This window comes from Trichoplusia ni, chromosome 14 (genome assembly GCF_003590095.1).
Source record: "Trichoplusia ni isolate ovarian cell line Hi5 chromosome 14, tn1, whole genome shotgun sequence".
Lineage (NCBI taxonomy): Eukaryota > Metazoa > Arthropoda > Insecta > Lepidoptera > Noctuidae > Trichoplusia > Trichoplusia ni.
Window position 1 is genome coordinate 9,910,369 of NC_039491.1, and position 13,462 is coordinate 9,923,830.

The 13,462-nt window shown below is 35.3% G+C and overlaps 1 protein-coding gene across 1 annotated transcript; it reads left to right on the forward strand.

The window, feature by feature from the left end:
- The first annotated feature begins 1,051 nt into the window (after positions 1–1,051).
- Positions 1,052–10,516, forward strand: LOC113500720 (membrane alanyl aminopeptidase-like). Its single transcript, XM_026881602.1, has 16 exons — positions 1,052–1,071; positions 2,372–2,423; positions 3,895–4,469; positions 4,553–4,717; positions 4,795–5,112; positions 5,302–5,485; positions 5,689–5,927; positions 6,199–6,391; positions 6,799–6,988; positions 7,275–7,375; positions 7,628–7,807; positions 8,060–8,244; positions 8,558–8,725; positions 9,151–9,297; positions 9,553–9,622; positions 9,926–10,516. Exons 1-16 carry the CDS (start codon positions 1,067–1,069, stop codon positions 10,244–10,246), a joined length of 3,093 nt encoding a protein of 1,030 aa, XP_026737403.1. The 5' UTR covers positions 1,052–1,066; the 3' UTR covers positions 10,247–10,516.
- The last annotated feature ends 2,946 nt before the right edge of the window (positions 10,517–13,462 follow it).

Sequence of the window (13,462 nt, forward strand, 5' to 3'; positions counted from 1 at the left end):
AAAAGCAGAGGTTTTCTTGAGAACATTAATTTAGAATGAGATGGGTCCAGACCTTTTTTATCTTCTGTAAGATAAAGATAAAACACTAAGGAATTTAATCCCCTGTGTCACAGGATATAAAGCTATCAGAGCAGAAATATTAGACACTCAAACTTAGAACAGGCATTTGTAATATACATAAAAACTTGACCTACGTGGGAATGGAACCCGTGCGACGTCGGTGGCACTGGTACACAATTGGATTGACGTGATTACGATGGCGCCGTCAAATTTAAATGTAAACGCTACCATTTCTTCATGGAAAAAATCCTGCTTTTTGTCTCGCTATACTGTTTTAAAGGCACAATAAGGTAAAAAAGTACTGTAACCAAAGTTTATGAACAATTTACTTTTCACAGCACAATCATAACAACTGCAATACATATACCTGCCATATTTGAGGTATTTTGCAATTCACCGATCCAACGAGTCCACCTATTTATGATAGAATTCCAAAAACAGTATTTTCTCTAATCATCTTTCATATATAAAAGCTCCATTTTAAAAGCTCCCGACACAGATGAATAAATTACTTATAAGCTAAGCCAAGGTCTCAGACACCGACTGATAAGACAGTACTCATAACCTAGTTCTACTCTGACATAATTCAACTAAGTACTTTTGATTATCTTAAAGATTACATGAAATGTACGACCATTAGGTAGACCTACAGACCTGTTAAGACAGAATACCCAGAATACAGGGCTCCTAGCTACCGCTACGTCTTGAAGTAATATTACTGCGGTCGTGTGAGAGGGATGCCGCTCTACACCTTGTATAGCGCTGTCCCGCTTCCACAACCATGATAATATTTGTTAGACGTATTGGTAAACCCTTAGGACCTACATTATGCAAAATAGCAAACATGTATAAGTATTATTATCTTTAGTATTTTATTGAATAAATGCAATAACAAAACAATTAATTTTATCAGTTATCATTATCGTTCTTTTAGACATACATATCAATGTGTGTGTCAATCTGATAGCTATAGTTTAGTGTCGTCTGAAATTGATCGTCGTCAATAATGAAGTAAGTATGAAACTAACTAGCTGTTGTCAGCGAATAAGCCCGCTACAATTCGAAAATGATCCCAAGGGAACATAAAATCGTTACAAGAATTCTGTGTTAATCCAGATTATAAACTATCTATGTACCAAATTTTGTCCAAATTCATGAAGTGGTTTTTGCGTAAAAGAGTAACAAGCATCCATCCATACAAACAGCTTTACTTTCACTTTTCATTAGTACGATTCGGGAAATCTACTCATAGTACCTTCTACCCTAGGAAGTCGAAAGGTTAAACTTCGGACTCTTACTATTTCTCTTTCCATTCTGCTACTATGACCAATTTGGCTATAGGACCAAATATGAAGATAACCGCCATTTTAAATATTCACGATGATTTTTTGTATATACAAAAAATACGAAAAATTATCGATCACTTCTCCTTGCAATGATAAAAACGAATTATCAAATGGTTTAATGCCTTTTCAAGTTTTTTTGTAGGTACAAAAAGAATGTCGTTGCGCCGGAGGTTTCTTAAATATTGAAGCCAAAAGCATAAAGACATCTCGACTTAAAACAAACATTCGTGGATCCTAATAATGTCGTCTCGTGCGGATTTGTACTGGTGACCAATAAATACCACTTGGCTATCCGAAATGTAAGTAGTCGTTATGGCCTTATGGATTTGTATGCTTATGATGCAGATCCCAATGATTCGTGGATGAACTGGGATTGAAGAGTATCAGACTGTTTCAAAGACTTATTGTTCTAGGACACCGCTGATAAAACGGTGAAGGAAAACATCGGTACACTGAGAGTGTACACAAGATCTACTACTATTTTGGTAATGATGGAACTTCTATTCACGCCGAAACATACTTAGAGAGATTAGAGAGATATGTGCGACTCACAACTAACTAAACACACCGGTCTTTGCCACAGGAATCGCAGGATCGCCTGCGCATGTTCTGCGGGAATTTCATGAACTCGTTTGCCCACTACCTGACTAGAAAGCAGCATGTTTACACTAGGTTCACTTAATAATTAAAACTGTCGGTGTTCCCGGTTTCTTAAAAGTGTGATCACATGTATTTAATGAGAGATACCTTGATTTAAACTTGAGCAGAATTCGAATGAGAGTTAATCATAAGTGTAGTGATGCGAAACTTCGTTTACAAAAATCCGTATGGATTAAAATGTCCTAATCAGTCTGCCTAAACGATAACCTGATAATTATCGAAATACATTGACTTATACTATCAATAATATTTCGATTATCAACTATGATTACGTACTAATGTCTATATTTTCATAATTTGATTAGAATAATCCAGTCACGGGTTTCGTGCCCGAAAAGGTGGTCGCTACTGTACAAGGTGAGTTTTTTTTAAATATTTAAGGTAACTTCACGTAATTTTAGTAAAAGTAAATCTTTGAAAAATAACATAATGAAAAAAGGCATGTTTTGGATAATCGATCGATTTAACGTTTGTGCAAGATCTATTTATAACTTAATTCAAAATACCAATCAATTTTGAGTTGCCGTTATTTCTCATCCTATCTCATTCATTTTAAGACGTAGATTAAATATAGAAAGACATAAAAAGTTGTTAGAGTTTAAATGCATTCTAACTGCCAAAACTAAATTTTGTTTTTGATTTAGTCCTAAAATGGTATTTTTGAAGTAAACCAACATCGAGTAGTGATCTAAAATGTAATCCTCGTTGTTAGCTGCCGATTAAGTTTCGTCCTAATTCGTGCCAGTACACAAATTAGCGCTGGTGTTGGGTTTCAAAGTACCAACTGAATGTCAATTCGATTGAAATAGAACTCTATTTTTTCGGTTACAAGCTAACCATTTTTTCGGGAGTTAGTACAATTATGTAAGAATATAGTCATGCTTGCTCCTATTAATTATAGCTATAGCGTGATTATTTATAAGCTAAAATAGTTATGTATTGTTTGTAATAAGGTTGTCTAAACCAAAAGTATTTTTTCAAATTGGACCAGTGAGATAGGCACATTAAAAATAAATCAACAATCTGTTCAACTTTATCATATTGGTATAGATGTTAGCCCAAATATCCAAATATCCCCCTATTCATATGAGTATTTCCTTGAAAACATAAAAAGGTGTTATCTTATACGGCAAAGTAAAAACATCTTGATTCTTTAACAAAACCTAAAGCAATGTTAAAATTTTGAAGAGTTCCATAAAAAAACTCACTTAAATAAGGTTTCTCTGATTTAAAAAGTCTTAGAAAAATAAAATTAACGTAAGTCTAATCATTTTTCATTTTTGAAAATATGACTAAGCGTCGATAAATTGTCATCCACAATTGTATAAGTCGAAAAGATAAAACATACTTAATACACTAATAAAATAATTTCAGTATAAGCATGAAACAAAATAACATAATATTGTGTCATTAAGTTTGTCAGATAAAGATATTGTATCAAGGATTTCTCGATATCGCTGTAATTTATTATGATTAAAATAAATACTATCAGTTTTAACTTTGACAAGATATCAGTAATTTAATTAGATTTAGGTATACCCTGAAAATTGTATAGGCATTTTATCAATAACTGATATTTTCAATATATTGTAACTACTGGTGTTTGTGTATTTATCCCTACTAATATTATCAATGTGAATGTATATTTGTTTGTTACGCTTTCACGCGAAAAAGACGATAAAATTGCACACATGTTCTTGGATTCATTAGAAGTAACATAGAGTTTGTTTTAAACAACTTGAAACGAAAATATTATGCTTTACAGCGATATACTAGCCGCGGGCGACCGCTAGTATTTCATAATTAACGTTTCGCTTTCCTCTTCCAGATGGTGGCGAGAACGACATTAGTTTTACTCTTAGCATGCGTCTGCACAAACGCGATTCCTCGAACGCCACCAGTTTTGAGGAACACCATATTTGCAGACGAGCGCGTTGAAGGAGGTGTCTTCGAAAATGTTGATGCTTTCGACAACATTGAACTGAGCCCACGCAACGCAACCTCCCCGTACAGATTACCTACCACCACGAAACCCATCCACTATGATGTCGTCTGGCATATCGACATCAACAACCTGCAGTACCAAGGCAGTGTTGACATTCAGATCCAAGCCACGAAGTCCAACGTTAGCCAAATCGTGATACACTACGATCACATGCCATCCAACCCATCGGTCACATTGCGACTTGGAGCCAATACAATTCAAACTTCCTACGAACTTGAACCAGCATATCAGTTCCTGAAAATCAACCTGTTGAATAATGCCGTCCTCCAGTATACTGAAAATGCGCAAACCCAGACTACGTATCTTCTTACAGTGGAATTCGGTTTCACCCCAATGCGTACTGACATGTATGGAATCTACAGAAGTTGGTTTAAAAATGCTCACAATCAGGCAGAACAGTAAGTGCTTCCATTTATCAAAAGATGTATCTCAATGACAATGAAGAGGATACATTTAATTGACACATAACTATTGTTTACAGATGGATGGCGTCAACTCAGTTCCAGGCAACTGCTGCTCGCTACGCCTTCCCTTGCTATGACGAACCTGGCTTCAAGGCCACTTTCAAAGTAACAATCAGACGTCCTACAAATTTGAAAAGTTGGTTCTGCACACTTCGCGAATCAACCACACCGAGCGTTGTAACGTATGCTCTTTTTTTAACTAATCTGTCACAATATGGAAATATGTTATACTTATATTACTTTTGTTTTTTGTTTGCAGTGGTTACACAGACGACGTGTATCAAATAACCCCGGTCATGTCCACCTACCTCTTGGCACTGATTGTCGCCGATTATGAATCTGATTCTGTTTCTAACAACAACGGTATTCTTCAACACGAAGTCATTGCGAGACCTGGAGCCATGTCAGCAGGCCAAGGAAAGTACGCATTAGAAACCGGCATTAGTCTATTGAATATGATGAACAACCACACCGCTTACAACTTTTACGACCAGAGCCCATCCCTGAAAATGACTCAAGCGGCCATCCCAGACTTTGGAGCCGGCGCTATGGAGAACTGGGGCTTGCTTACATACAGGTGAGCAACTTAGTACTTTAACAGATACTTCGAAAGGTAGATTGGTAAACAAATCTAACCAATCTACCTTAAGTAGTATTTGTTAAAACTACATAAAAAAACGCGTATAAAAGTACATGGCAATCAATGAGTAAAGATCTCTTTTTGATTTATATTTCTTTGTTGTAACTTTGCTTGTTTTTGTTACAGGGAAGCTTACTTGATGTTAGACGACAACCACACCAACAGTTACTACAGGCAGCTGATCGCTTACATCCTTTCGCACGAGATCGCTCACATGTGGTTCGGTAACCTGGTCACGAACCAATGGTGGGATGTTCTTTGGCTGAATGAAGGTTTCGCCAGATACTACCAGTACTTCCTTACTGAATGGGTAAGAAATGTTACTTTGCCTTTGCAAATGCAATTTTAGATGGTTCTTTGACTATTTCCCTTTTAAACCAGTCTAAAATTTGAATAACTTTCTACTATGGAGACGACTATGGAGAAGTCTCAAAAAACCTGATCTCTTATGATCAGGTTTTTTGAGACTTCTCCATAGTCATTTCTCAGCTAATAAACCTTTGATTTTTGTAGACGGTAGGCATGGGCTTGGGGACTCGGTTCATCACTGAACAAGTTCACACATCCCTGCTCTCGGACTCGTCCAACAACCCTCAACCCCTGACCAACCCTGGAGTGGGTAGCCCGGCTGCCGTCAGCGCCATGTTCTCAACCATCACGTACAATAAGGGAGCAGCAGTCATCAGGATGACTGAGCATCTTCTCGGCAGCGTTGTTCATACAACTGGACTCAGGAATTACCTGAAAAAGCAGTTAGTATTTTTATTTTTTATAAATTATTTATTTTGTTCTTTTTTGTATTATATAGTATGCTTTGATTGTGATTTGTGTAAGGTACTTGATTAGTGGTCCAACCACAATCGGTTTTAGAACGAATGTTGCAGTTAAATTAGATGTTAACCGAGTAAATTAGAAGTTTCAAAGTTAAAAATCATAATTTTATCCACAATTTATATTTTGGGAATTAAATAGATCAGTTATCAAAAAAGAATTTTATAATTACACGCTTTTATGTTTTTGCAGTCATTTCGGCTTAGCTTCGCCTCAAGACCTTTTCGACGCTTTGGATGATGCTGGTACCAACGCCGGTGCCTTCACAGCTTACGGCAATGACTTCAGCTTATCAGAATACTACAGGAGTTGGACCGAACAGCCTGGACACCCCGTGCTCTTTGTCTACGTCGACCATGCATCTGGTGAAATGACTATTACTCAGGTAATGTTTCATACAGCTTGATTATATAAATACACGGGTAGTTTGTTAATAATCGCTTCAAGTGTGTTCCAGCCCTTGAATAGGAAGGAAGAGACCCCAAACAGTTTTTTCCAATACAAACTTCCAAATATTTGAAGATAACAGAAAGAATTACTTATCAGTAATAAAAAGCATCGTTCATTTTAATTTACGTTAATCCTTGTGTTTTTGTTTTTGGTTGGTGTTCAGAAACCGTTCAGAATTGAAGCATAATACAGAGAGATAAATATCATTAGACACATTTGCAACTGTATAACTAAAAGTTTTGCTTAAAATAATCTGGCCTTCATAAAAGCTAATTTAATGAAAGAATACTCTTTATTATAGAATGTTCTCGTACTTTATTAACAGTACAATTTGTTTTGTAGCGTCGTTTCAACATCAACACTGGTATATCTTCGAGAAACACGAACTACGTCGTACCAATTACTTTTGTGACTGGCGCTAACCCTGACTTCTCTAACCCCAAACCCACTCATATCATGAGGAAGAGCAGCATCAAGATCAATCGCCAGGTGACTGGTGACCACTGGGTACTCTTCAACACCCAACAAACTGGTAAATATGTTACTTTTATTTTTGAAACGTGAAGACAAGTACCTGTCCATATCTATTTGCCTTTGTGCACCCCTCAGAGATTTTAATGACTTTATTTTTCTGCTGTCTTTGTTTTAATTTTTAAAACTTGTGGGATTTACATATTTCGGTAAACTAATTCTCTAGCACATATACCAGATAAAAATATCAGTCAGTCTTCAGAATTATGAGGACACTAAACGTTATTGTGTTCTGATTTTTCCTTATTTTTTTTGTTTTTTTTTTATACATCCCTTGTATTTGTCAGGATTCTACCGCGTGAACTACGATGATTACACTTGGGATCTGATCATTCAGGCTCTGAGAGGCCCGGACCGGACTAAAATTCACGAGTACAACAAAGCACAGGTAAATAATAAGTAACTAATAATAATAAGTTGATCCATGAATGCATTGTCTGAGTCGAGATGTCTTGTGCATGTGACTTTAATGTTTGTGAAACCCAAGCGACACGAGAATTATTTTTTTTATTGCAAAACTGATAATTGATTTGATTTTTGAAATGAAGTCAAATTATTGACAAGATTTATTAAAAATTATCCAGTCTCTTTCGAAAACCTTTTGTACCTTTTTATTTACATTATTTCTGTTTTCTTTTAGATCGTCAACGATGTCTTCCAATTCGCTCGTTCTGGCCTTATGTCCTACGAACGCGCGTTCAACATTCTTTCGTTCCTGCAATTTGAGACTGAATACGCTCCATGGGTTGCCGCTTTGACTGGATTCTCCTGGATTAGAAACCGTCTTGCAAACAACCCCACCGAACTCGCACAGATCAATGTTAGTATAAACATATAAGCATAGCATCTTGGTCGTGATCGTGAGTGTACGCGATCCGCGTCCGAAATCTATGATCGCGATCAAGATGATCCATACACATTTCGCTATCTTATGATATAAAATTAGACCTACACATTTTGTCATAAGTTTACTTTTGAGGAAATTACCGTTCAGAGAATGAGAATACAAGCTTATTTTTAAAGAAATACCCCTTAAAAACATAGATCTAATCGTGTCATGTTATATTTTTAGACCAGAATTCAGCAATGGTCAGCTGAAATTATGGGACAACTCGGGTACACTCCTATTGCTGGAGAGGAGTTCATGCGCTCTTACTTACGATACCAAATGGCGCCAGTGATGTGCAATATCGGCGTATCTGCTTGTTTGACCGCTGCTAACACTCAGTTCAACAATCTGAGACAAAATAATGTTGAGTAAGTATTCCGAATTTAGTCATTGAGTACAATAGAACATATTTTTAAAGAAATCTAAGAATGCTCGTTAACATGAGCTTTAATACGATAAAACTGGGTCTAAAAGTGGTGAAATCCGAGGTTAGGGAAAATTTTGATCTTGATTAGCAAGCGATAATGGAAAAAAGGTTATTGTAATACGTAGAACTTTCGAATGCGTTACGTTCATTGTACCTATAAGTAATATCTGAGAATATTTTGATAGTAACAAAAAAAAAAAACAGTTTAATGTACTTTTTAAGTTTTGTTTATTAATTTTTATTGTTATTTTTAGAGTGCCAGTTGACAACCGCAACTGGGTATACTGCAATGCTCTCCGCAATGGCAATCAAGAAGACTACAACTTCTTAAGAACTAGGTTCTTCCAACACAATGTTTACACAGAAAAGATTCTGATCCTCGGCATCCTTGGTTGTACCACACACGAGGCGTCTCTCAATTCGTAAGTTTACACACTTTTAAATGGGCTCAGCCGTTTTGATAACGAAATACTTGAAACAATATAAGTACTAAGGGGCAGGCTCTTTAAATGCCTGTCGACCGGTAAACAAATCTTCGAAGTTGATTTTGATATACTTCTCGTTTTCCGATCGAACTGATTTGATGCTGGAGCTGGAAGGCCATAGGAGTTCCGCTAAAAATCCAATCGAGTTAAGACTCGTTTGAATTGTCTTTTCAAATACTTTGATTATAAAGCAAAAAGTAATCTAAAACATTGCTTTTTTGTTCAAAATGATGTTTTAAGTATTAGCTTCTTTTTACATTCATGATACAGTGATCCTTAATTATATTTTGAAATCCTTTTTGTTCCAATTATAGACCTTCAGAACAAGGAATTTTTGACTAAATTATTAATTTTTTTCTTAGGTTCATGAACGAAATCGTATCAGATAACTTTATTATCCGTCCTCAAGATTACAATTCTGCTTTCAACTCTGCTGTTACGGGCAACGAAATTAACACTCAAAGAGCCTTTAGATTTGTCCAGGATAATTTGCCAAGGATTATTTCTGCGTAAGTATTACCTTTCTAAAGCTACTTATCTTCAGTGCTTACAAATTGACCCATATAAAATTAGTCCGCTGCATACAAATATGTAGATTGTGGCGGTTTAAAGCTCTTGACTTGCACTAGTCTATGTATGATATTTAGAGATTCCTTGCTGCTCTAAAATCACCCTGTATTCAATTGTTTTTTGTAACTATATCGCCACCGTGACTTTAAGTCATTGTCAAAGAAATTCACCTAACTTTTATGTATTTTTTTTAGATTCGGAAGTCCAGTTACCCCTCTTTCATACATATCATCAAGATTGAGGACTAATGCCGAAGTTCAAGCTGTAAGTCATTTTTTTACAATGATTCTGGGAGAAAATTTCCTTCCGCAATTCCTTCCCGACGCAAAGCTGTGAACAACTAGAAGAATTTACTACTTCCTAGTTTGATTTGATATTAATTATACCACAGCCGTTACATTTTTGTAACATTGAAAAACCGTCAATACCAGTCAGGTTTTTATTTAGTTCCTTAGCTTTATTAATTGCTGTAATGCTGATCTACTATCTTTTTAAGATCCTCTATGTTTTTAAGATAAGCGACAAACCATTTATTAACATTAATATAATTCCGTATCTTGTTTTCAGTTCCAAACCTGGGCTACCGCAAATCAGGCTACCTTAGGTACTCACTACAACTCAGTGCTCCAAGGTGTCCAAAACAGTGTTGAGAGCATTCAATGGGTTTCTGAAGTTCAAGAGGACTTGAACTCATACTTCGTGAATGGTGACGCTCCCATTTCCACCACAACCAGTACTCAAGCACCAGTTACAGTGCAGGTGACTTCTACCCGCGTGCCTTTCGTGAACCCAGGCACACCAACGCTGCCCGTGGCTGACTCAGCAGCCACTTCTCTCGTGTCCATCTGCCTACTAGCCGTAGCTGCCATCGCAAACATTATTTTGTAAACACTAACTGCCATATAATTAGTACTCCATAAAAGAAAAGTAAGTCAGTAGGCAAATTGTACATTCTTTTGTTATTGTACAATGTACAGCCTGTCCCGTTTAAATGTAAAGGAATGTTTATGAAAGAAGAAATGCAAGTAAAAGTGCTGTTTTTCACATACAGCTGAACTTTGATCAATATGGATTAAGATAAGATTGTGTTAAGTAAGCATTACAGACAAGTTAATTTAATATTGTAAATTATTGAAAATATATTTATATTTTGTTAAACCTGTGTTTTTTTCCTTCAGTGTTGTGGTTATAATTAGAATACTATGGTGCAAAGATATGAACTATCCATTCTATATTTTCTTGATAAATATGACAGAAATAATAACAGAGTATAAAATATTCTCTACTGCTACTCTAGGTCTCTTTTGGTATAGAGATGGTTTTTGCATCGATTACGACGCAAGCTTAGTGCTGGTTGTCGGTTTCAGATTAAAATTTGAAAACTTTTTGGTGGATGAGCACCAGTGTTGAATTTCATTTTAACCGATTAATTTATTTACTAAATCGTTAAGATAATAATAACGATTAAGAAGGTAATTATTATAACTCACGTGACGATAATTTTATTATTTTGATAGCCTTTATGCCTTGATTAGATAGAGATCAAGCTTTGTTGTTTTCGCAAGGATCGTATGATTATATGATCGATAAAGTAGATCTCTTTTGAACTTTTAAACGATCACGTCTTAAGGAACATTTCCCATACACTTTTTACATTTGATAAGGATCTGGTTTTCTGGCTATCATGTTGGCATTATTAATGATATAGTAAAGGATTTCTCAAAATATCCTCTCCATTAATACCCCTTAGTTCAATTTTTCTGAAATCTTTAGCGTGAAATATTCAAATGGTCAAATTTAAACAGCAACCTAGTTGATAACCATAACATTATTTTTCAACAATTTGGGAACGACGACGTTTTTGTTTTTAGCAACGCGAATATGATACAGTGAATTGAAATTACTTATTATCACACTTTTTACCGACAAGTGACGTTATTAGTCTCCACTTCTATGCATTTCACCATAATAATATGCGATTCATAATATTTTTAAATGAACCAAATTGACCATTCAGATATTGGGTATGTCTGACAATCGGACAACATTTCATACTCCAATTTTTTTGCCTAGACCTCTTAATGAGGTCTAGGCAAATGCAAACATGCAAAATGCAAATGCAGGCATGGCAAAACATTGGTTGCCGGGACAGTTAGTAATAAATAACATAAAGAAATAATATAATTACAAAATTCCTCTACTTCTGACTATTAGTCAACTTTCAATGAGTTCCGAATACTTATTTTTTGATAAATGTTATCTTTCATTAAGATTCAATGATAAAACAGGTACACGGATTTGGCCAATAAATTACTCATTCGTGATAAATATTAATTCCGGTTGGGTCAGCTATTAAAAACAAGAGTCTTAATTTATACAGTGGTAATGTTAATAAATTTCAGAAACTTTGCCACGCCACGGATTGAGTGGCGTTAAGACCCGTCTCGATGACATTGTCAGCTTGCGTCAGATGCAGATCCTCGACGGACACGGGACGGACGGACAGTTTGATTTAAAAAAGATGTAGCAATAAAAGGTTCTTTTAAAATAATGGTTACCTATTTAATATGACTGACAGGATTTTTGTTTGTTTATAAGAATGATAATGTTTAGGGGTTAGAGGCATGATCAATCTTTTGTTATCTAGTAAGGGTACCGTCACATTTTTAAGTAATATTGGGTGCAGAAGAAAGATGTCACTCTACACCGCTTACACTCCTTGCCGCTAAAAGTAAGATTATTGCATTTATATAAGAAATTAGCTTCCATAACTTGAACGATTACTTTTATAAATACATTTAAATTGACACCATTGATACGCATGCAGGATGTTTATCGTTAGGAAGCATCATCCGATAAAGAGATATATTTATATCCTGCCAGGTAAATAAGAACTACTTAAATTTATCAAAGATTAAGTACCGTATTACAAAACAAAAGATTATTATGAATCATTCTTAGAACAAAATTGTTAACGCTTAAGATTATTTTAAACATTTTTTATTTATTTATTATAATTATTTAAGTATGTGCGAGCATCTATGAAAACGGCAAAAATGCCCATTGCGTGGGATCCCTCTTAATTATTTACTTTCTTTAGTGTTTTTAGTATTTGTTGTTGTAGCGGCCTCAAGGATATATATTATTATCTGAAAAAAATAAGTACCAACTACAGCTCTAGTCCTGTACAGCCTACCGACAGAACACGCAAACGGACAGAATTTCTCTTAGCAATAGAGCCCGTTTTACCCCTCCCTATATAAGATGTAAGAGAGATCGCAGGTATCGGATTTAAAAGCGGTTTTTTGTACCGTCTAGGTACAAAAAACCGCTCGCAAGAGTGGAATCAAAACAGCTATTTTTGACCTCCCATGACCACCGCGTCAGCTTAGGCTAAGCTAGATGTTGATCAATTTCAGTCAGAAGGCCAAGTCGATATTATTTGTCCTATTTGAGTCTGATTCTATATACTCCGAAACTACTTCAAGTGCGATCTCGATAAATACATTTGGGAAACCGTTCTTAACTTAACCGTTGATATGTATATAAAAATTGCAATAAATTCGTCATATTATTTAAGAGACAAAGCCTGGTGAGTGCCTATTGTTTCAAACATGATTCCTTGAGGAAGATTAAGACTCCAGTGAAAGCACGCCGCTGGAGGTATCGATGAACGATTAGATAATAGTGACAAATGATAAAACAGTACTTGTCACCCAAAGTACAGTCGACTTTTAACTTGTACTGCCACATTGATATCATTTATACTAGCTACAGATATGGTATCCACCATCAAAAATATTTATTATCTTGTATTAAGTATATTTTAATTTGGACAAGATATATACATTATCATAAGTGTTGATAATGTTTTGAAGGATATAATATATAGTACAGCTTTTCTATTCTTGTTTAAAACGACGTAGCGATGGTACGTATAACATATAACACTATTTTATATATTCATTTATTATTTTATTCTATTTTCTAAAACGTGATTAGTGTTGGTTAATAGTGGTGCATATTGGTGAAACAAAAAAAAAGTGTTATTTTGTTTGAAATATTTGCCATATGGATCCATGGAGTAACTGAATGACATATTTA